At 34.1% G+C, this 24,034-nt stretch overlaps 1 protein-coding gene and 1 long non-coding RNA gene across 2 annotated transcripts; both read right to left on the reverse strand.

Moving 5' to 3' along the window:
• Positions 1-5,630: 5,630 nt before the first annotated feature.
• On the reverse strand, positions 5,631-7,582 carry LOC122309344 (ribonuclease 3-like). The gene is made up of 3 exons (XM_043122818.1): positions 7,250-7,582; positions 6,995-7,150; positions 5,631-6,179 (listed from the first exon to the last, which is right to left on the reverse strand). Exons 1-3 carry the CDS (start codon positions 7,349-7,351, stop codon positions 5,757-5,759), a joined length of 681 nt encoding a protein of 226 aa, XP_042978752.1. The 5' UTR covers positions 7,352-7,582; the 3' UTR covers positions 5,631-5,756.
• A 9,159-nt stretch (positions 7,583-16,741) lies between these two features.
• Positions 16,742-22,481, reverse strand: LOC122309562. Its single transcript, XR_006242457.1, has 2 exons — positions 22,055-22,481; positions 16,742-17,557 (listed from the first exon to the last, which is right to left on the reverse strand). It is a non-coding gene; the product is annotated as an uncharacterized LOC122309562 (long non-coding RNA).
• Between the last annotated feature and the right edge of the window lie 1,553 nt (positions 22,482-24,034).

Genomic DNA, 24,034 nt, shown 5'->3' on the forward strand with positions numbered 1-24,034 from the left:
TACGTAATTTTTATCTCTCTCCTCTAATTTATCTCATTCCTTGTTGTCCTCTCTTTTTTTCCTTATCTTCTTCTCTCTTATTCTCTTATATTCTATTTTTCCTCTTCTTTTCACGCCACATTGGTCATTAATCATACTATCTTCTCTCTTTTTTCTCCTCCTCCTATAAGTTGGCTTCTCCCTTCATTGTCATAGGTTACAACCAAGATGCAATCTACAACAATAAAACCATGACTTGTCTATAGATCTCTACGACCCAAGATCACAATTACCACCATGGATATGTACGTTAAAGACTCATGATTGCGACCATGGGTCTAGAGTTTTACGACTCATGGTCGCGGCATTGGCGGGTCCAGATTTGAAGATATGTAAGATTTGTTGGATTTGTAACATTGTTGACATTTTGTTTGGTTTATACAATTTTCATAATGATTTTGTTAAGATTTTTTTTTGTGAAAAATGTGTTATTGGACATAGTGACTGGAACAGTTATGACATCAATTTGCCCACCTGACAAGCAAATGCATATAGTCACCCTATCCAAGCGAGTACAAAGTGCAAGATGGGTGGTTACTTGCCTTATAGCATTGGCAATAGTCTCGTCATTGTCTAATACAAATATAAAATTTTGAAACTGAAATTTATTTTCCTCTGCATCGGACTAGTTATACATAAAAAGTTTAAGATTTCATGTACAGTAAATCTCAGCCCCTTATCATACATAGTGAGCTCCTATAAAAAGACTAAAATTATATTTTATTATTTTATCTCTTTTACAACCTATTCAGCTCCTTTTTTTTCCTTTTCTCTCTCGCCCATTCTTCTCTCGCGAGCGTGTTTCTGAAGTTTCCAATTTAGGACGAACTCCCACAGGTCAGCTTGTTTCTTCTTTTTTCGAACAATTGTTAATTTGTTATGTTGTCTTCGCTCTGGTTGGTTGCTAGAAACGTGAGGAAAATAGAGAGTTTTCAAATTTTAAAATTTCTTCTCTCTGGGCCTTTTTATTTTTGGTTTCTGGTTTGGAAACAAAATGAGGAACTGATTGATGAGCGAGAGATTTGAAAATATCCACTATTTTTTACAATTTTCTAATATAGTAGGAATATATTTATTGTGAAGATATTTCATGAACTAGAAAGAAATTCAATGTCATAATTTTGCTTCTATGAAAAAATAATTGAAAAATAATAATTTTATTTTTTAATAAAATTATTAATTAATATATGAAGTGTATTTATAAAATATTAAAAAAATTATTAAATATTATTAAAATATATAATATTATATTATTATTTAAAATTTAAGATAACTAGTCTAATATAGACTAATCTAACTAAAAGTCCATAATTTGACCAAAAGATTACATTAAAATTCTATTTAAAACTTGACAACTGCTAGTCCATTGCCTCTTAATAGAGCGGGAAGCACCTGTAAAAACAAAAAAGATGAAAGTCTTAACTTTACTGGCAATATTCAGACAGGAGGATTTATCCCCTTTAATAGACATTGGCCCCAGCATAATAGAAAAAAAATGACTACCAGCTAGTCAATGGACCGGCTCGTCAATGCTGAATAGTAAAAAGATGGCCGATGAGAACAAAGCCCAACATAAACCGTCCAGAAACTCGAGATAATAAAGAAAAGATTCAGCTGAAAATTTTCATCCCGATGAGACATTCACTCTACTGAAACTGATGTTACCTTCCTAATTAAATGTGTGATGTCGTACGCGGATGTCCATCTTTCTTTAAAGGGGACAAGCCAAGCAAGACTAAATAAAAAACCATAATTATATATATATAGAGTAATCTTATGTCTACAAATAAATTATATAAAATAATATTACAAATTAATGTAATTTTATTTGATTTATTAAATCTATTTTATAATAAAAATAACTTTATAATCTAACGAATAATATAAAATCATATTAATTTATATAATTACTTTTGTATAACTTTTTAATAAGTAAAATATTTTTTATATATATTGGTGCGAGCATTTACCTTGAATATCACCGCAATCCAACCTATTTCCTCACTCTTTCCTTTGTCCTTCGTTTGGATATATCTTTTTGTTTGTTTATATAACTTTAACCTAGCTTATGGTTTTTTGTTTTTAAAATTGTGAGTTTTGTTTTTAACTTTAACTTTAACCTAGCAAATGAGAGGTTTGGATAATGGCTAAATTGAGTTGAGATGAGATGAGAGTTAAAAGTTAAAAAAAAATTATAATAATCTCAACTCATATCATCCCATTTAATCATTATAATTTTTTTTAAATTTTTATATAAAAAAAATATAATAAACAGTTTAATTTTTTTTTAATTTTAAAATAATAAAAATATTAAAATATTCTATTTAATTTTTAAATTTTATATTAACTCTTTCTTATTTAATCCCTCTAGCCAAATCTGATCTAAATGTGAGGAGATAAGGGATGCATGGCCGGATGCTTGACAGTAACCGAGTAACGTACCAGTACGAGCTCATCAAGTAAACGAGAGGAGATAAGTGATTCATGGCTGGTTTGCATTATTAATTATTAATTATTATTTTATTTTTATTATTTTATAATATATATTTTTTATTACTACTTACAAAATATATGAGACTATTCAACCGCAACCTTTATCCGGCCTTCAAACCAACCCAAGTCAAAGTGAGCATTTCTCCAACAACTGACACTTGCATATGTGCCGAAAACAGCCATCATAGATAGAAGTTGGATGAGGGGAAACGATGCCATAAATTAAAATATTTTTATTTGAAATAAGATAATATTAATTATTATATCTACATTATCAATTAGGATATATAATAATTAACTTTGTTTAGGATAAAAAAAAAGCTCTGCTTAGGACTGTTGGAGAAAAAATATCATTTTATCATTTCCCTCAACGTATTTTTTTAGATAATACAAAATCTAATTTAAATTGTAAAAATATTAATTATTAATAGACGAAAATATCTATATAATTTTTAAATAATTACAATTTTTAAATTTTCAAAAATATAGTTATAATATTTGAAAAATCAAGCAATCGTCATTTCTATCTCAAAAGCACTTTATTTATTTATTTTCAAATAAATGTAATATATTTAAAGTATTATAAATATATGGTTACCAAACAGTACTAAATAACTTTTTAATAGTATAACTTATTGTTAAAGACCAAATCATTGATCCAAAAGCTTTAAGACTGTTCGATACTAATTTGGTTAAACTTTTAACCCTTATGATCATAACATTCAACCATGCTTCTGAATTTAATGTCTATGGCGGCCCACTCTATCAATATTGACCTGGTAGTAGCTCTTTCCCTTTTGGCGACTTGACTCATCTATTAGTATTCGATGATTTAACACCATGTTCATATATAGTAGGCATTTTTAATCCAATCTATAAGTTGCCTCCTTCGTAACTTGAGCTCATGATATGGTTCTTATTCTAATATCAATTGATAAAAACCCAACGATTGATTCAAAAGTCTTATAACTGTTTGATATTAATTTAATTAAACATTTAATCTTCAAAATCATAATACTTATTTATTAAGTTATAAACTCTAAAGTTATAAGTTATAAACTATATTTCTCACCACAATCTCAAACATGCACTTAGTTTATATATATTCACTACATACAAAATATAATCTACCACAACATGTGTTTATTAATATATATATATATATAAATTATTTTATTTTTAAATCGACGTGTATATCATATCATCCATAACACTTAAAAAGATAAAATTAAAATTTTAATTTTAAAATTTTAAAATCTATGTTTTAAATCAAGTTATATCATAGATAAAGAGTCATGTGTTGATCAATGCCGTGCAAAGGCCATAGTAGTATATATCATCGATCAAAACTTAATTCTCTCTAAAGAAGTTTCGTTCTAATGCTTAAAGATGTGTAGGTAATTATATATATATAATCACGTTTTAGTTTTTACGAACTTTATATTTTGTAGTAATTTATTTTTTTCGAGAACAATTACATGTGTATACAATATTTGAGTAATGTTAGGTATATTTATAATTTTATTTATAAAAAATTTACAAGACTTATTTTATCAATTTATTTTGAAATTTAAATTTTATAATTTTTAATATATCAATAATTAACACATAAAAAAGTAAATTTTTTATAAAAAATTTTTAAGTACATTTAACATTTATCAACGGTGTAATAAATCCATAAAGCATTAATGCCATTAATGGTCACATGGTGAAGAAAAAAATATCAAAATTAAGTTTGGCCAAACTAGGGTAAATTTAATGATGAGGATTAGTATTTGTTTCCTTCGATTTGAATTAATCAACGTTCGAATCCAATTGTGGGCCCAAATCAAGTGCCACAATAAAAATCACTTGACTTTTTATACGGGGGGTTGGTTGCAATCTACGTCCCATCATGTCCCACGACTCATGCTGCATTTTGTGGTTCATTCCTTTGAATGGACTTGAGCATCAATAAAAACTGTTTGACAAAAGGATACTTCCTTTCAATAATTTGGTTGGGATGTGACGAGTTTCTTTTATTTGAACGAGTGGTGAATTAGAGTCACCTGAAGTTTTCTATAGTAATTTTTTTTTCAAATATTTTTAAACCTTTAAATTTTTTTTTAAAAAAAAATTCAAAAACTCATTAAAAAATATTTTCTTAAACTATTAATTAAAAATATAAAAATAAAAAACAATTCGGTACAAAAATTCGATGGATATCCTCGCGCAGTGGGAGTAGAGTTTTTCGATTTGAATGATACATCATTGAAGTACATATTTATCAAATGCAATAAGTAATAAAATTGTAAGATCCGGGACAGAATTCGAAATTACAAAGGAAAAATGATTTTAAACACGTACTTTAGACTGTAAAAAAAGTGAAACCCACCTAAAAAAATTCAACTCTTGATGGAAGGGGCCGGGTTTATGTTAGCAATAAGATCCGTTACTCAGACGTTAAGAGGCGAGAGACGACGTACATGCATGTAATTAATTCTTCGCATAATGGACAGCAAAGAATTCGCTAGATCGAGCCGTTGGATAGGCCAGAAGCGAGTCCATAATGAAGACCTTGATGATGTACAGCTAGCATGCAATGTAACGTGCGGGATATCCTTGAAAATCATTTACATGCAACCAAAGTTAGGTAGTCCTCGCGTGCATTGCGGACGTGCGGTCCCAGAGTTAAGCCAAGCAAAGCCATGCAGAGACCACCCTGAGCCCACGCGTGAATCGTGATACCCCATATAAGTGCGAATTAATTAAGCTCCGGCGCTACCCCCTTCCGGGATTCATGATCAACACGTTTGTAATTGTGGCCTGTTGGTCGTACCCATGGCGCATCCAGAGCTCACAGTCACACTTTCGTACTCTTTTTTTTTACGGTTTACCTACGTACCATGGCCCCATTTGGTTGGCACTTTTTGAAAACAAAAATGTACGTTGGTTTTATTTCTATTCTCACGATCAATGAGAAATAAGGCTTCTAAATTAAATATTATCCAGCCTAACCATCGATCACTTCGTTATATATTTCGTATAAGAGCATCCGGATCTTAATCATGAGAGAAAATATTATACATGGAAAGTCCCATGAAAATAGTTTTTGCGACTGAAAGTAAATTAGTGGTCATCATTTAAATTTTATTTAAAAAGAAAAACAGAAATGAATCCAAGTAATTAACGATGTAAACACAGTACGTAATATCCTTTAGTACTACTGATCCTCAGAAAAATCTCTAGAACTTGGCAAACTGGACATCAGAAGCACATCTGCGTTTTGGAAGCACCGGACACTCGATGATTTCAGACCCTGAAGTGTCCACACACAGGTAAACTTGGTAAAGTTGGCTATGGCCTGCTGAATCCTTGTTGCACTCAATCCCAGGGGCGTGTCCAACGGCCTTTGTAATGGCCTCTTCAATGCTGTCTAAGCTGTAAAATCCATCATCTGGTTCAATTTCAGCATTCTTCAGGATTTCTAGGAGGTTTACTTTTTCCTTCAGTTTGAGAGCTGCTTCGAAGTACTCGATCTGGTCGAGTTCAGACTCTGAACAGGTCCCATGTTTTTCCCATTCATGTGACCAGAACCTAAAGCCATTGCTACTCGGGCAGCTAAGTGATGGCCAATTCTTTTGTAAACTGCTCATGAGTTCTGAGAGCTACAGCAGCCATTATGCAAAGAAAACGAATCAGACAAGAAAGTTAAACGTACGTTAGAAAAATTAAGCAGCACGAATCAGACAAGAAAGTTAACGTACGTTAGACAAATTAAGCAGCGCCATATAAACTTCATGAGCATGAGGATCATGTGCTACAAGAGGCGTGAAAGGATTCAATTCCGCTTTATAACGTTTTTTATGGTTACCCATGGTGTACTTGGTACAGATCAAACTATATATGTTTCATCCGTTTGGGTTCTTCAAATTGATTTATAAAAAACTGGAATGCGTGTTGGTATTAGCATGTTCATATACACTATAAGAAAATTGGACGGTGATTGCCACTTATTTTTTTGTAAAAATAACTAATTCTTATTAAAATAAGTATGTTGTAACGGAAAGAAATCATTCAAGTAACTGCTCAGTTTTTTCCTGTCTTGTTTCCTATTGTCTTGCCCATAGTACTTTCGTGGAGCATTGAGCAAGAAAAATCAAATCCAGACTTTTTTAATTATCAAGTAACAGATGAATGGAAAATCTCAAATGTTGGAGATTTGTTTGAGGCCTAGATCTGCATTTCTCAATTTTTGATGATCTTGCCTGGATGTGCGTGGTACTATTTAATGAAATTTGCGAGAACGTCTAGATAACAAGCTTTCAGCTACTTGTGTCTTCATGATACATAACTCTAAAACCTATTATCTGTCTCGTATTGAACAGAATTTTGTTGTATTTAATTATTAGATTCAATTTCAACTGTTTAATCATTTGTAAGATGAGGCTTATAACATATATATATATATATATGCAACTACCTGAGATTTATCAAAGACGCTGTCTGGATCGCAGTTGGACGGATATGAGCCATCCTTGTAGTTAGGCCACAGTCCATGGATGCCGAAATCTGCCGCAGGCTTTCCTGTCTTAGGATAGCAACAACTTTGCTTTGTGTCGCAGTAAGCTCCTGGCCACTGTAATGATGGTTGAAACGAAAGAAGAACATAATCATCGGCAGAAAGAACCATAAAGCTGCTGTTTACATATTAAATTGGAAATGAGACGCAACTAACCTGTTGAACGAAGTAAAAGAAATCAAACTCCTCTGAAACACAAACAACTGAGAGATATTGTACTATCAAAAGATTGATCAAGATTGACCATTTGAGTTCCATATCTCTTAACTCTTTTGCGGGGTTTTCTCTCTCTGAGAGAAGAAGATCAAAAGAATAACAAAAAAGAGCTTTGCGGGATTGATCAGCTTGGATCGAGTTTGCAAGAATGATAAATGTAATTGGGTTGGATCGTTGAAGCTTTACTTAAAGGCCAAGGGGAAAGGGTAAGTTATAAACAGGATATCCGGGACAGTAGATGCTTAAGGGTTTACAGATCTCCATTAATATATAATTTCTTCGTTTGCGTAGACATCGTCCCCACGTCTGTACTTGCTTAGCTTGCCTTTTTGAATTTCCTTTGATCTTATTTAAAAGCATCGATTGTTTTCCTTCATATTCAATGCATAAATAAATTACCGGGACCATGGTATCAATAGTCTGATCAGATTAAGTTTTGGCTCACTAGAGTTGAGAAATATTCCTTATTAATTATTACTAATTTCCTAGCTAGCTTCCCACTCTTTTAAATTTCTTCTTTTCACATTTTCTTAGAACTTTTCAAAGTTCCACCCGCCATTGGCCTTTCCAATTTTCGGATATTATGCATCCTTTTCAAGACCTAGGTCCAGAGAGTGTATTCGGCTTCCCTCCTGTAGCTCAAGAACAGGACAGCATCTCCGGTTATTAAAGTTACAGCCTTCCATGCCATCAATAGAAAAAATAAACGGCATTGATTAAGTTTAACCTTTTGTGCATATACAACAGATCAAATGTTATTTCAAAGTTTGAAAACTAAGCTGGCTACCTTTGGATACTAATGAGGTGATCTTAGATAATTTGTGAATAATAGTAAAAAAATAATGATAAAATATCGGATAGTAGTAAAAAATAGTAAAAAATATATGAATATAATGATAAAATATTGAATAGTAGTGGAGATCTTAGAGCACTCCACTACTCAAACACAACATAAGAGAGCATAAGATGTTTAATATATACTTTTTATAGATAAAAGAGATGAAATAAGTTAGACAAGAGCATAATTAAACTAAGTTATCTATAAAATTAAACTACAACCTTCGACAACATTATACGTATTAAGTGAGAGTACTGCCATTTCATCCATACTTACAATTTTGCCCAGATAACTATACATATTCATGTGTCAGCTATTGAGATTGTGAAAATTCTAAAACTTGAAATTTGAGATTTCAAATTAAAAAGAAAGAACTGATGAAACTCATGTTTAATAAATGCTTCTTTTGGTTTTCAATATTCGTAAAATTAAACTAGTTTTTTCATACAAAAGTACTAGTCGGACTAATTATACAAATATTGAAAACCAATAGATCTAGCCATATTAATTGAGAAATGGAAAAAATTAAGTATTAATTTGTAATTAAATTTTAAGAGAAATATAAACTTTATGTAATTAATATTGTGAGATTTTCCTACTACTTTCATCTCTTTTATCTATAAAATTAAAATATACAATATTAAACATACTATCCACTTTCAATTTTTAAACGTTAGAATAAAATTACTGTAAGATATGCACAGGAGGTTAAACATGTAGGATCTCATTTTGGCAGGGTGCTCACCGATAAAACAACATCATTTTGTTAAACTTGACCCTATCCATCCGTTTATTTTTTCTGTTAATGAGGTGTAAGCTAGTAGTTTTAATAACCGGAGATGTCCTGTTCTTCAGTTAATTAATTAAGTTGTACGTGTTCGTGTAGTACTAATGATCATATGCTTAATTCGATTATTTAAAGCTTGCAAAGCAGCTTATCACACTACAACACATATGGCTTTTTGCGGCGAGTAATTCTGCTGGGATAAGGAATCCATTGCATAGGTATCGATTTGGGCAGTGAATAATCCATCCGTTTCGAGGACTATATGTATCTCGCAGTGAGTTTGCAAATATTTGCTGCAATAATTAGTGGCCGCAAAAATAAGTGCAGGAACAACCCCTCACATTTGGTAGTTCTCGTTGTCGCCAAAAGGAATGGCCATCAGTAACAGGAAAATTTCTCCGCAACCACAATATTCATTTCTGTGTGCCAGCAGTTACTAAAATCGTGGCATGGTGTGAAATTTGCTGCGATATTTAGCTCCAATAAATTTCCCTGTTTCCAACAACCAGCATGCACCGAAGACTCAATATGGGAGCGCAAGAACTGAAACCCTATTGCGACAGTGTGTAGTTGCCGCAAAATGCCCCTGCAAGCCCCTTTGGTTCCAGCAAACTTGGTATGGCACGGCAGATTCTGTCGTTATATCTTGGATATTGATGAGTCAAAATGACCGCGTAGTGCATCGTTTATAATTTTAATGGCCAATTGAACTGAGTAAACCCATTACTGCTCAAGTACTCTGTCTCATCTCTTCTCTAAGTTGGAGATTTCACAGCCGCTCACTCAACGTGATTATGTTGCCACGCCTAGGTTTGCCTATTTGCCACCGCCGTCTGATCTCCCTGCCTCTCTCTCTCTCTCTCTCTCTCTCTCTCTCTCTCTCTCTCTCTATTTTAGTCTCTCTCTTTGAGTCTTACTTGGGCTCCTCGCCCCCTGTTTGTAGGCTGCCCCACCATTGTCTCGCCGTACCCAGCCCACTGCAGTGCAGCACATCCTATGGTAAGATTTGATCTCCATCCTCCCATAGATTTGCTGTTAAATGTGCTATAAGTGTATATAATTGTATGCTAAACAGTATAATTATACCAGTATATATATACTAGCGTATATCGTTTAATTAATATATATATTTATATAAGTGTATATAATCATTGTATGTTAAACGCATACGATTAATCTGTTCATTTTTGTACCCATGCATGATTTCAACTATCCAATTTTCTGCTTCGAATAGATTTTTTCCCCAATCCGAACTACCCACATGATCATTTGTATGTTATAACCTAGAACAACACGATTGAACATTAGTCTAGCTTTTCGGTTCACGTTGAAATAGAAAATTTTGTGCTGGCCAATTATACCACATGGCTTGCGATGGTTATATAAAGGGTGAATTAAATTAATTCATGTTTTATTTATTCTTGATTGTTCTTGTTTTATATAAAGGGTGAAACAAGGGTGAATCCCAATTTGCATGATCGCCTGGATTTTCCAGGGAAAATACCAGTTCATCAGTACCTGGCTCTTTTCTTCAGAATTTTCCAAGTCAAGCAATATCTTCATGAAGACCATGCATATAACTGCCCAAATATGCATATTTATATATATAAAGCTCATTTTGATTGGATCATGCGTATAATAATCTATGGAAAGTCCAGAATTAATTTACACGTTGAGATTGGATTTTTTTAAGTATTTGGAAAATGACAACATAAGTAATTATAATTGGATTTCATAAAGTAATAAAATTTTGTAAATTGGCAAGTAGTAGTATTTTTTTGGGGGAACATTATTCTGAATATACAAACCACTAATGTATAGCGTCATGACCATCCATATAGTATATGGCGTGATAATTGGTGGTTCGGTCTTCTATGGCGTCTCATGTACATATATAACACATACTGGCCCTACCACAATATGCATAACAGCATTCAATGCTAGAAGATGTCATGGCCGTATGTCTCTTAATCCGAAAAATCTAAAACAAGTACCTCAAGTACTAGTCATGTAGAAATTAGTACAACATATAATGGGTGAAACCAAAAATTAGCATTCCCTATTAAGGCTGGAACAAGGGTGAACCATCACTTGACTTTTTTTTACCAATACATAAACTCTAGTATCCAGCATGCTATTGATGGAGGGCTAGGACTATTATACTCTTTTATGCTTTCCATGATTATTAGCATATAGTGAAGGAGGACAGTTACACGAAAAGTGTGCACGCACGTGTACATATTTTCCCAAAGTATGAACATCCATGCATATTGATCTGAGCAGTTAATGTACCTTTAGAGATCATCAATTGGTTTTAACATAGCAAATGAATTTTTTGCACTTTTTAGTAAATATGTTGTATACCATTTGGTACTTGTTCTACTATTTGGAAATGGTTTTGTTTTGATCAACATGCTTAATTATATATTTTTAGATCCGCTTGGTTGAAAAAGTCAAAACTTGATTCTGTTTCAAATGGACAAGACTTGGATGCACGTGCCAAATAGGTTCACGTCATGTGAATATGGTGAAGGGATTAATAAACTCCTCGCAATGGCAAAAGCCCATGGACCTAGAAGGTCTACCTTCAAGTGTCCATGTCAGAGATGCCATAATAACATTTTCTGCCCACTTAATAAACTCGAAGATCATCTATTCACCATAGGTATTGTTCTAAGTTATACACATTGGATATTTCATGGGGAAGGTGAAAATTAGAGTGTGAATTCGTCAGATGATGAAGCTGATATCATTAATGAGGATGGGAATTATGTTGATGATATGGATGAGATGATAGACGACATTCGGGCTGCATCATTCATGTACCATGCAGGCGGAGAACATGGTACTACTTCGGCACCTTCAATGAGTGATGGGCAATCAAAAAGTTTCCAACAATTGTTAGAGGATGCGAGACACCCACTTTATCCAAGTTGTCAAAAGTTCTCAAAGCTTTCATTTATAGTCAAGATGCTTCATATTAAGACAATTGGTGGGTGGACTATCAAGTCATTCAACATGGTTTTACAATTGTTAAAAGCAGCTTTTCCAGAAATTGAGATACCTAACTCATACCACAATGCCCGACGCTTAGAGCGTGGTTTGGGTTTTAGTTATGTCAAGATCGAAGCATGCAGTCAACGCATGCCCAAATGACTGCATGCTATTTTGGAAACATGACGCAGACAAAGAAATATGCACTAAATGCAAGGAGTCAAGGTGGGTATCAACCAGGGTGAAAAAGGGGAAGATTCCTCATAAGGTCTTGCGATACTTTCCTCTTAAACCGAGGTTACAAAGACTGTTTATGTCAAATAATATAGCAAAATCCATGAAATGGCATAAAGAAGAACGAGTTGATGACCACAGTACTCTAAAGCATCCTGCTGATTCTAAGATGTGGAGGCAATTTGATAAAGACCATCGTTGGTTTGCAGAAGATGCTCGCAATGTCAGACTGGACCTAGCTAGTGATGACTTTAACCCGTTCAATAATTTGAGCAAGCCTTATAACCCCCGTATCTATTGTTGTCATTGCTCATTCCTAACCCCAAAGCACCAGGAAACGATATCGATGTTTATTTGCAGCTTTTAGTTAATGAATTAAAAGAGTTATGGGAGGACGGTGTAGATACCTATGATGCATCAACGTCTAATCACTTATGCTTACAAGTTGCACTTTTGTGGATCATAAATGATTTTCCAGCATATGCCAATCTCTCAGGCTGGAGCACCAAGGGAAAACTGGCTTGCCCTTTATGAAACGAGGAAACAGATTCCATGTGGTTGAAATATGGGAGAAAATACTGTTATATGGGTCATCGTCGTTTCTTGCCAGCTACACATAGTTGGAGAAAGAAAAAGGCTGCTTTCAATGGAAAGGATGACCATAGGTTGCCTCCTCCAGAGCTCATGGGACATGATGTACTCCAACAACTGTTACAGGTTGGCAATGTGGAGTTCGGCAAAGGTTCTTGAAAGTGAAAACGTAGACAAGATGAATTGAATTGGACTAAACAAAGTATATTTTTCCAATTACCTTACTGGTCATTGTTGCCTTTATGACACAATCTTGACGTTATGCACATTGAAAAAAACATTTACGAGAATGTGTTAGGAACTTTGATGGCTATTGAAGGAAAAATGAAAGACACTGCTAATTCACGTAAGGACTTGATGGAGCTTGGACTAAGGAAGGAACAACCATCATCTACTGGGTACTTCATGGTCCTTGGAGCCTACACGTTGGATTTAGATCAGAGGAGACGTTTCTGTGAATGGCTTGCGGTTGTTAAATTTCCAGATGGTTTTGCCTCGAATATTGCAAGCTGTGTTTCAATTCGTGATGGAAGATATCAGGGATGAAAAGTTATGACTGTCACGTCTTCATGCAAAGATTACTTCCAGTTGCAATTGGTGGATTTTTTTTGACCTGATATACATCTTGCATTGACCAAGTTTAGTTTATTCTTCCAGGCCCTGTGTGCACGGACAGTGACATTAGAAGTATTGAAGCAACTACATGCCGACATTGCAATCATCCTCTACAAGCTTGAGATGATTTTTCCACCTGCGTTCTTTGATATTATGGTGTACCTCGCCATTCATTTACCCCGCGAGGTTTTCTTTGCAGGGCCAGTTCAATATAGCTGGATGTATCATTTTGAACGATACCTGGGAAAATTCAAGCCTTATGTCAAAAATATGGCTCGCTCGGAAGGGTCAATTACTGAAGCCTATATCTACGTTGAATGCTTGACCTTTCGTTCCTTGTACATCCATGATGTTGAGACAATATATAATCGGGACGATCGAAACAAGGATATGCATAAGGATACTGAATCTGAATCTTTCTCTACTTTCTCACAAAAGTTACAACCTTTGGGCTCCCCTACCTCCAATCATCTTGAGCCAACATTACTTGCAAAGGCAAGTTGGTACGTGCTCAATAATTGTGAAGAGATTGGCATGTACCTTGAGTAAGCATTTGGTTCTTTCAATTTATATCAAGTCTTGGGAAATATATTTTAGACCCCAATACTACTTTGTTTTAACTACTTTGTTTGTTTTGTCGATATGTAGGGAGCACTATTTGAGGATGACAGAAATTTCATCTGAAAATGTAGAGCGCAGACATCAATCAGAATTTCCAGATTGGTTTCGCAGTCGAGTAGGTTACCTATATAATCAAGGCCCTAAAGTAACTAAGTGATTTAGTTTTGTAGATTATTTCTTACCTTTTAAACCCCATTATGGACAGATTCAAGAACTGTGTGAATCAAATCTTGAGGTTGTCTCTGATGACATGTATGCACTCGCTTGCGGGCCATATACATGAGTTGCTTCTTATAAAGCTTGCATAATGAATGGCACAAGATTCCACACCGTGGCTCGTGGACAATATCGCCGAACCCAAAGTAGTGGGGTGGTTGTTAATGCGTTTCATAGATCTCAACCTATTGATTTCTACGGGGTTTTGATTGACATATTGCAATTGCGGTACATGGGTTGGCGTCATGTGTATTTGTTTAGATGTGACTGGTACGATGTCGGTAATAAGAAGAGAGGAATACGTGTACACCATCACATTACTAGTGTCAAAACATCTCGCAAATGGTACAAGGATGAGCCATTTGCTCTTGCCTCTCAAGCAGCCCAAGTGTTTTACCTTAAAGATAACAATTTGGGTGGTAATTGGTCTATTGTTCAAAGGGTGACCAATAGAAACATGTATGATGTTCCAACCATACAAGTAGTCAATGAGGATTTGTTAGATGAGCAGATTGTTGATATATTTGCTCACTAAGAGAACGAAGCTGGCTACGTTGAAGTAGCACCCGTGGACAATGCGTCTGGCGTCACGCTTCCCTTGCATAGATCAGATGTAGAACCAATCCATCTTGGTGTTGAAACAAGTTTGGATGAGCCAATATCCTTGCCCGATGATGATGACTTCATTGACGATGACCCAGCTGAGAACAATGATAATGATAATGGTAGCAGTGAGGGGACACTAACGGGCAGTGACACTTCGTCTTCCAATGGTGTGCATTGCGACAACTGGTTAAACCCAACATATTTTTATCCATATTATAACATTAATATAACATGTTACTCTGTTTTATAGATGCTTATATTCTATAAAAATATAGAATAGAAAGTTTTTTATAATCATTGTTCTGTATAGATGCACAACATAAACTTTAATGCATTTTTCTCCTCTAATGACATGTATTAACTATCATCTCATGCAATTTCTAGGTGAATGAAGTAATGAAGTGATGGTCAAATAGCTGATACGCCCAGTAGGCATCTCTCTTCGCTCCTCCACTAACAAACCTTTTCTATTTGAATGATTGTTATATCTATTATAATGTCAGAAATTAATAATTAGTAACTGATATATTAACTCTAGTATATATATGTATTTTATGATGCATGTTGGCAGTTGTTTATCATTTACAACCGTGTCTGTATGGAAAGGGTGATATTGTGTGAATATTATTAGAATTAGTTTAATAATTGTGTTTTTGCTCCATCCAAAGATAGACTTTAAAAACTGCACCAAGCAGCCATCATTGTGGCTTATCAATTCCACGCCCTTTTTCGTGATGTTTCTAAGAGGAGATGGGGCCATTGCAGTGAGGAGACCCAAAACCATCTCCTCATTGCAGTTTATACATGTCTTATAATTGGTTTAATTCATATAGCCAATGTTCTCATATTTAATATATTTCTATACCTACCATATTTAATATGGTAGCATCTTTTTTTTTTTGCTATGCCGTAAATATGAAGCTTTTACAATTGTTTGTACTGTTGTCATTTAGGAACTAACCCCAATGGTATGGGATTGTATGTTTGATCAATATAGGTGTTCGTGCACTGGACATGATGTTGTGTATGAATGCAAAGCCATTTTCATGGAGAAGTCTACAACTGTAAACTGCTTAGCCAATTATTTTAGATATTTCAGCCCCCTGTTTTCATGGAAGGCCTTCAAACACTGCCCATCGTGAGACACTGCACCCTGTTCACTAGACGCCTTGGTTGTGTATATCGTATATATCAGGCATCATGGTGTGGATGATGGCAGTGATCCGAGTGTCAAAAATAGAGTCGTTATGTATGACAACGTGTTTTGTATCCAAAGTGTAACTGCAATACATGTATATATAACTGCACTTGGAGTTGTAAATGTATGGTCTGGTAGGTGTAACACAATACTCTTGTTCTGTCAAGTATGCTACTAATTGATTGAGGAAATCTACTTTATTTGCTTGCACTATTCTGATCCAAGTATCTACATTAATATGCATAATATATATATATATATTTGATGCATATAAATATGTATTTGCATATATATATATACATATATATATATATATATGCAATAATATGTTTATATATATATGCAATAATATGTTTATATATATATGCATACATATGTTCTGCTCCAGGGTATATAGAAGCTGCTTGACCACAAGTATTCCAAATTGAATGCTTGTCGCCAACTACTTGAGAGGTTATATATAACTTCTATTATATATATATATATATTAGAATATATATTGGCTTATACATAGTTATATATATAACTTCTAATATATATTAATTAATTATATATAGATATAATTTTATATAGATATTGATACAATATACATTAAATAATAAAACATATATATACATTAATATATTTAAATATAACTGCAATATAACCAAAATTGAAATATAGATGTGACACTGTTCTCTTCAGTACTAATTATTGCCCAGAATATAGAGGAACAAGTAAATAATCTGTCTATAAAAATGAAACGAAGAATACGATTGATTGAATAAGCCTGAATGGCAAAATGTACATATGGCTAAAAAGTTGGTAAAAAGAACCTATTAAAAGTGGAGGCTAATTACACGTGTGCTACTTCCCCACAACTAGCTAGAAACTGCTTCATATGTCTCTACAACAAAACTCTAATTAGAATAAAAGAATTACATTAACTAGGAGTTGATGGCTACAACCTATAGCTGTCATCTAATGTCAGTAGATATACAGCAATCCAAGTCTACCAGTATAGCCCATGCTTTTGGCCTTCATCTAGCATTCACTTACGCGAGAGAAGCAGATCAACTTGAAGTGGGAGAAATTTTTTTACCAACCCTTGGCTCCTCATATCTAGGGACCAGGGTAATTTCTGGTCATTACAAACAACTTGTGAGATATTTTGCTTAGGGAGCCACACGTTTTGCTCCTCCATTGTTAGCAAGACTTGGTTTATTTCTGCACGTCCACATTAACAACTTGCTACAGCATATACACATAACTTGGTAAGCTTGGAGTGACCACTTTAAGAGATGTTTGCTTACAAAACTGCTTGGTATTGGATATTGGGTACCAGGTCAAGCTGATGCATGAAAATGTTTCTTATTCCTCATTCATGTGTAGGAGAAATGAATCAAGCAATTAAAGGTAGAGGTCGAGGACGAGTGTTGCCTGCCACACTTCGTCCACCTTGTCAAGTACCAGCAGCTTGGAGTTTGAGAGATGAAGTTGAGGTTCACTCTGATGACTCCACTCAACCTCCAGATGACCCATGCTCAGCTAGGTTGCCTCCATGTATTTCTGCAGAGGTGAATAACACTGCTGAGGGTAAGTATACATATTTATACTCAACATTTTCAGTATATATGGCTAGTTAACAACTGAGCTAGTTGTGCTATGGTGATGGTAAGATATAAGCACTAACTAACTCTATTGTGGTTGTGCTATAGTGGAATTCAGTAGTAGTACTAAACATGTTAGGGGAGTAGCGACAGGAATGGAGTTTGAGAGGTTGCGCAAGTATGGGAAGATACCATTGGAGATCAAAGATGGTAAGATAGGCCCATCTTGCAACAACCGAATAGTCTACACAACAAGAGTGACCTGGGTTGTGAGACACTATGCAGATATGAGGCATATTAGCTGGAGTGTTGTTGACGGAAAGGGGAAGGAGGAACTTATTAAACGTGTTAAAGTATGGGTTTCCAACTTTAATGATTTATATAACCGTTTCATGAGTGGCTTTCTTCTAGTTTTCTAAGTATTAAATATGTGTTAATATGTGTATTTAATCTGTGTTAGCTCATTGTCCAACAGGTGAAGTGTATACTTAGTTTTTCAGAACTTAGGATTTGTGTATATAATCTGGCTTATATTTGACAAAATTAACATGTTAGAGAATGGTTTAAAAATTGCAAATATGTTTATAATTAGGCTTGACTACACAGATTTCTTCATATGTAGTGTAGCACATCTATCGTAGCACATGCCCTTTGATGAGGATTTGTTTGAGCTAATTAGGATATTGAAATATGGAAAGTCCTTTTAACACTTACACGAAACTATAGGCTATCTTAAATGCAATAAACAGTTCCAGATATAAATGGAAACATTATATATTAATAGAATATATTTAAGACAAAGCAGTTAATGATAGGGTTAATATTAAGACAATGTATCCAACTAACAGTAAAGGACTAAACATGGGTGCTTAATACACAAACATATATAGGCTGACTTTGTATTAGATTGGACCAAGAAAAATCATCAAAGGACAGTGACGAGTCAGCTATCTCATTGTCTTATAATGCATTTCATTACAAGCTACACCGTAAATATAACATTTATGCAACACATGAGGAGGCATTGGCAAATGGAGGCAGCTTGGTGGAGCATGATGTTTGGGAGTGGCTATGCCGTCAGTGGTCGAGTGAAGGATTTAAGGTAAATTTAATATTTTATGCTCAGATGTTATTCATTTAACTAGAAATATGCTCAGTGAAATTAATATGAAAAGAGTAATGCCTTTCAAAGTCCTTGTTGTCCAGAAAAGAAGCAAAACTAATTAAACATATTGAATATTGTTTATGAACTAGTCTTGGGAAGATTAGATGATGCCATATGGGTAAAATAAATTTTGTGTTTGTAGGGGTTTGTTGTGGTCTCCCCTACCATCCTCAGAACAAATCGATTAATAGTACTAGGACAATGGGTATGAGCACAAGAATATAGAATTTGCTGCACATCATAAGCACCAAGAGTTGATAACTGCAGGAACACATATAATTTTAGATGTTAGTAATTATATATACATCTCATGCTGCTTTTATTGCAGAAAATGTCCACCCAAAACAAAAAAAATAGGAGTAAACAAAAGGTCAACCACACAAGCGGGCGGACATCATTTGTTGTACTAATGAAAAGAAAGGTATGGTAAAATCTAGATGTTATGAATTTTAAAGTAATGAGGATTATTTGAAATGCAACACGATGGCTTATATTTAAAAGGTTTGCTTATGTTTAAATGTAGAAGGAGAAGAATCTGATTGATTTCTATAGAGAGATTCGCATTGGTCGAATAAAAAGGACAGATTTATTACACCAACAACCGAGGAGAATTATGTGATCGAGTGGCTAATAGTGCATTTATAACCATCTGAAATATACTTATGTCATAATGTATATTTTTTACACCTGAGGTTATGGGTCCAATATAAATTTCAATCTGATAATTATGTTCATGCAGCCATATTCTGAGGGTAAATGCAATGAAAAAAGAGAATCTGTAATATTTGCTTGCTTACAGGCGACATACTGTTTATTATCAATTAAATAGCTCAAGCCAAAACAGTTTTATATAGGAATGTGGACACATTTATAAACTGTGTTATGATTCATTTCATGCTGCTTTTTCCATATGTTAGCCTTGGGACAGTATGTGTTAGGTAGAAGATGAGTCCATATTCTATCTAGCTAATGGCCAATGTTTTTTATCCATAGAATGAGATGGTTCAAATGATGAATGCGAAGGAGCCAGACGATCAAACAGATGAAGCAGCAGCAACCATATTTAGGGAGGTTTTGGGATATAGGTCAGGCTATTCACGAGGGCTGGGACACTCTGTTTTACTTGATTTGGCCAAAATGCCTGGAGTGCCCAATGAAGAATATGAACGTCTTGCAACGAAAAATGCAGAAAATCAGAAAATTGCATAGACATATAAAAATCGGCTTGAAGAAATACAAAATGGTTTCCTGGCTATGAGGGACCATATGCAGGAGTATGAGGAATGTGTAAACAATCGTATGTCAGGAGTTGAGACAGAATTAGAGTCTCAGAGAGAGACTCGAACAATGCCTTAGCCAGCAACATGCTAGCAGTGCTCCACTTTTGAATTTTGACAACCAATTTTTGCTACACTTTTGATGGAAGTGGTCATGGGGGGGATTATTTAGTAGTCTTGAATTTTGGTCAGCCCTATTAAGGATGTCTTGCTGGAAAGGGTTCTACGTAGCATGTAATTTTTTTTTATACAATTGTTTGTGATTGCTTGAATTAGTAAAACAATTGGTCTCCTATGCAAGTGAGTCAATGATTTGTATAAAGTCAATAGTGCTTTGCAACTTGCTATTGAAAAGATATTCTATCAACTTAGCATAGGATATGGGAGTACTGGACTATAAACAAATATTGTCCTATTTAACTATATGAATATAATATAGAATTCTGATGTCCAAGTAGTAGTATTCAAATGAAGATCAGTTAGTGACCAAAAATATGTACAAGAGTTTATTCATAAGTAACTCCTGTATATATACTTATACATATATATAAATATATATAAGAGATATAGTGAAGGGAACTTAGCATACCATTTTGTTAACGTGGCAGTGAACTCATACCAGGGAGAATTTACTTAAAAAAGGACAGTTCACATGCATGCTCATATAACCTACGTTAATGTTATAATATATGACAACATATTTTGCAGTCAATGATGGAGTTGGTTTTTGTTTATAAATGACAACTATCCAATTAAGTGTCATCACATAAACATATAGTTTCTGTGATGGGTAAGGTTTCCAATTATGGCTATCATATAAAAATCCATCTGTATGTGGGATGCCAATTTTCCTCTATTTTATTTCATTACCTATTACTGAGTATCTAACTTGGCTATTGATTTTAACATGAACTAGGGATAAAATCTCATCAGCTAGTTATGAAAAATGAGACCAAAACATTAAGGTCATATAGTGCAAGGTAATCCATTCTTAGGCAGTTTCTTGATGGTCTGAGTTTATGCTAATTCAATTTGTTAACAAAGTCTGAGTTTTGCAACAGGTCAACCAATATTACAAATTCTAAGGGCAAAGCTAAATTGGTTGTGCTAGCCAAGACCCAAAAGTCTCCTCCATTCAAGACATATCATAATCAGGATTTGGTACATGTACATGTAGATATGATAGTAGGACTGTTGGCATATAGTGGAAATCCCCGTATGAATGTTGTAGTGAGACTGCTAAACTAAGTTATAATCTTATATAAATTAAAAGGTAATTTAGATGTGGTTTATTTGACAAAGATTGTTCTACCTCTATCATTACATGCCTTTAGAGTGAGTTGGTGGAATGATGATACAAATAATTATTTATGCTAATTTGTTTGCTATATATATAATTGACTGTAATGTAAAAGCTAGATATATAGTCGATTTAATATGTATGTCAATTGATATTCACAAACAGATTCCATGTGGCACCAAATACACTTACACGAAACCATACTCTGTTTGTTGATGACATCTCCACTCTGTTTTATAGTGTGAAAACCCTATGTGCAAGCCCAATGGATTGAAGATAACAAATTGTGTAAAGGGAACAAAGTAGTAAAGCTTCAAGGTGTCAAACGTAGAGCCTTCAAAGTAGCCAAATTCAATTGTAATATTCTGAGCAGTTCCATTTACATATGGGCGTAGCTAATGAATTAAGCACCAACTATAAGCAACACCATTTTCGAACAGATTTGGGAAATTGCATTGAAAATTGGGTGTAAACTTCTATATATAATACTGATCTCAAATGGCTCAAATGTCGGCCCTAGATCTTCCATTATGTGTTTTCAATGGTCATCTAGATCTATAAGATCGAATCTAGTAGATAATCAAGTTAGCCACGGCAAAATTTCGGGGTTAAATTTTCATCCCCATTGGGTCCCCAAACCAAATAGAAACAGTTTCCAGCAAAATCGATTGCTGCTAACATTGAAAACGCCGAGGTGGGGTTTGGGAATCATACCATCGTTGAAACCGGTGGATGATGTACCATGGAAATTCACCTCTGCGGCTAAGAACTCGCCGGGATGATTTTGCCCAAAGCCGCGATGAACATCAACTCGGGTTGATCTCTTTATTCTGCGGCGGTGAGATTGATCTGATGACATCATCTGCGGCAGTTAGCGCGGCTCTCTTCTCAGTAGGTAAATCGGCAGTAAACGGAGTTATGTATTCGGCGATGGAGCTTGCGGTGATATTCAGTGCTAGTGTCACGTTGATTTTACCGCATTTGCTCTGTGAAGAAGAAAACGTGGATTCAGACATTTATCCACAGTTTAAATGCTTATTGAGGCAAGAATTAGTCGCCGCAAAAAGCCTAATGTGTTATAGTGTCGATCATCATCGTGTACCAAATTCCACACGAAATCTAACTACTTGCTATTTGAATGCTTTTATTTGTGAGGACGTTCCAGAATGGGCACTTAAGTTTGCATATTATATATATATATATATATAATTAGAATATTTGCTTTTAGCAAAAATCCAACATTTGAATTTTCTCTAACAGAAAATCAAATTTAAAACGATTTATGAACAATTTTCTAATTCTTTGCTCTAATAAAAAATTGATAATTTTAACACACGATTGATTTATGATATTTGTTCTAATTTTCTAAATATATTTTGGTATAGGAAAGAACATTTTGTTTTATTATCTTATATTAAAGATTTTTTTGAAAAAAATATTCAAACTAAACCTCATCCCATTCAAATGAACAATGAGATTTTAGAATTTTGTAAAAAAGAAATCATATATATATATTATATGCATTGTGGCCGGGGTGGCGTGCAAGTCAAATTTTCGTTAATCTGGCGGTACCGTACACGTTAGGTTACTTGTAGTAGTACTTGGGATATATAGACTGTGCTTGATCATGATATCCTCCAATTGCCTTACCGAACATGCATGCATGCAGCATCTGATCTTCACGAAATATTGCATATATTAATTATTGTTTTTGATTACGTACTTACGTATAATGAAAGGCTACAAGAGACCAATTAGGATTTGTTTTGGTGCCTCCAAGATTCCTTGGTCTCGAAGATTGTGATTTACTCCCGAGACCTTAATTACCTCCCAATTTATTAATACACAAAATTAAGAAATATTAATTAGAAAAGCATGTGCAAAACCAGACACTTCCTCGAGTATTGCTAGGCGGTCTGTCTTTTTAGTCGTTTTGTGGTCCAACATTATCATGTTCGATCGTATGGTCAAATTGCTTATTTTATCGCAACGAAAAGTTGGAACTGATCGGTGAGTACTGCTATAGCTGCGCCCTACCATGAATACATATTGTAACAATCGTATTTTTAGTACATTTTATTAATATGATTGGTTGTACTATTTTTTAATATAAAATAATTATTTTAATCAATTATATCAATAAAATTTATAAAAAAATACGTATAAATAACTACATGATACAAAACAGCTCGATCTCGATCAATGAAGGACTCGTGAGTCATGTTCACATGTTGATCTGGATTCATAATACGTGTATTTAATTGACTGATTAACTATTGAGTACGAAATTATGGTTATACATATATATTATATATATCTATATATATATTATATATAATATTCAAGAACTAATTGACATGGTCTCCATGCGCGCAGCATCTTGTGATCTGTTAATCAATCGGTGGTATTATTCTTTGATTGCTGCCCATGATGAACCACACGGAACGTCATGAGAACCATTGCCTTCAATTCCTTAATTCATGATCAGTTAAATTTGTAATTAAAGTTATTTCAAATGTGGAAAAAAGGTGAAGTTATCGAAAGCAACTATATATATTTGCAGATAAAAGATGCTGAGAATAGAAATTGGTTTTCGATAGATCATGCAGACCTAAAAAGGAATCAACGTCCAAATTGTTTGAATTTTGTGGCCGGGTCCATTATATAATTTAATTTATTGGCACTAACGCCGCA

The sequence above is a fragment of the Carya illinoinensis genome, chromosome 5 (genome assembly GCF_018687715.1).
Source record: "Carya illinoinensis cultivar Pawnee chromosome 5, C.illinoinensisPawnee_v1, whole genome shotgun sequence".
In the NCBI taxonomy this organism is placed as follows: Eukaryota; Viridiplantae; Streptophyta; class Magnoliopsida; order Fagales; family Juglandaceae; genus Carya; species Carya illinoinensis.

Excerpts from the sequence above, each read along its gene's own strand:
- LOC122309344 (XM_043122818.1), bottom strand. The coding sequence starts at position 7,351 with ATGGAACTCAAATGGTCAATCTTGATCAATCTTTTGATAGTACAATAT. Across the intron at positions 7,151-7,249 it reads TCTTTTACTTCGTTCAACAG|TGGCCAGGAGCTTACTGCGA; the intron begins GTTAGTTGCGTC and ends CCATCATTACAG. Across the intron at positions 6,180-6,994 it reads GCGTCTTTGATAAATCTCAG|CTCTCAGAACTCATGAGCAG; the intron begins GTAGTTGCATAT and ends TGGCTGCTGTAG.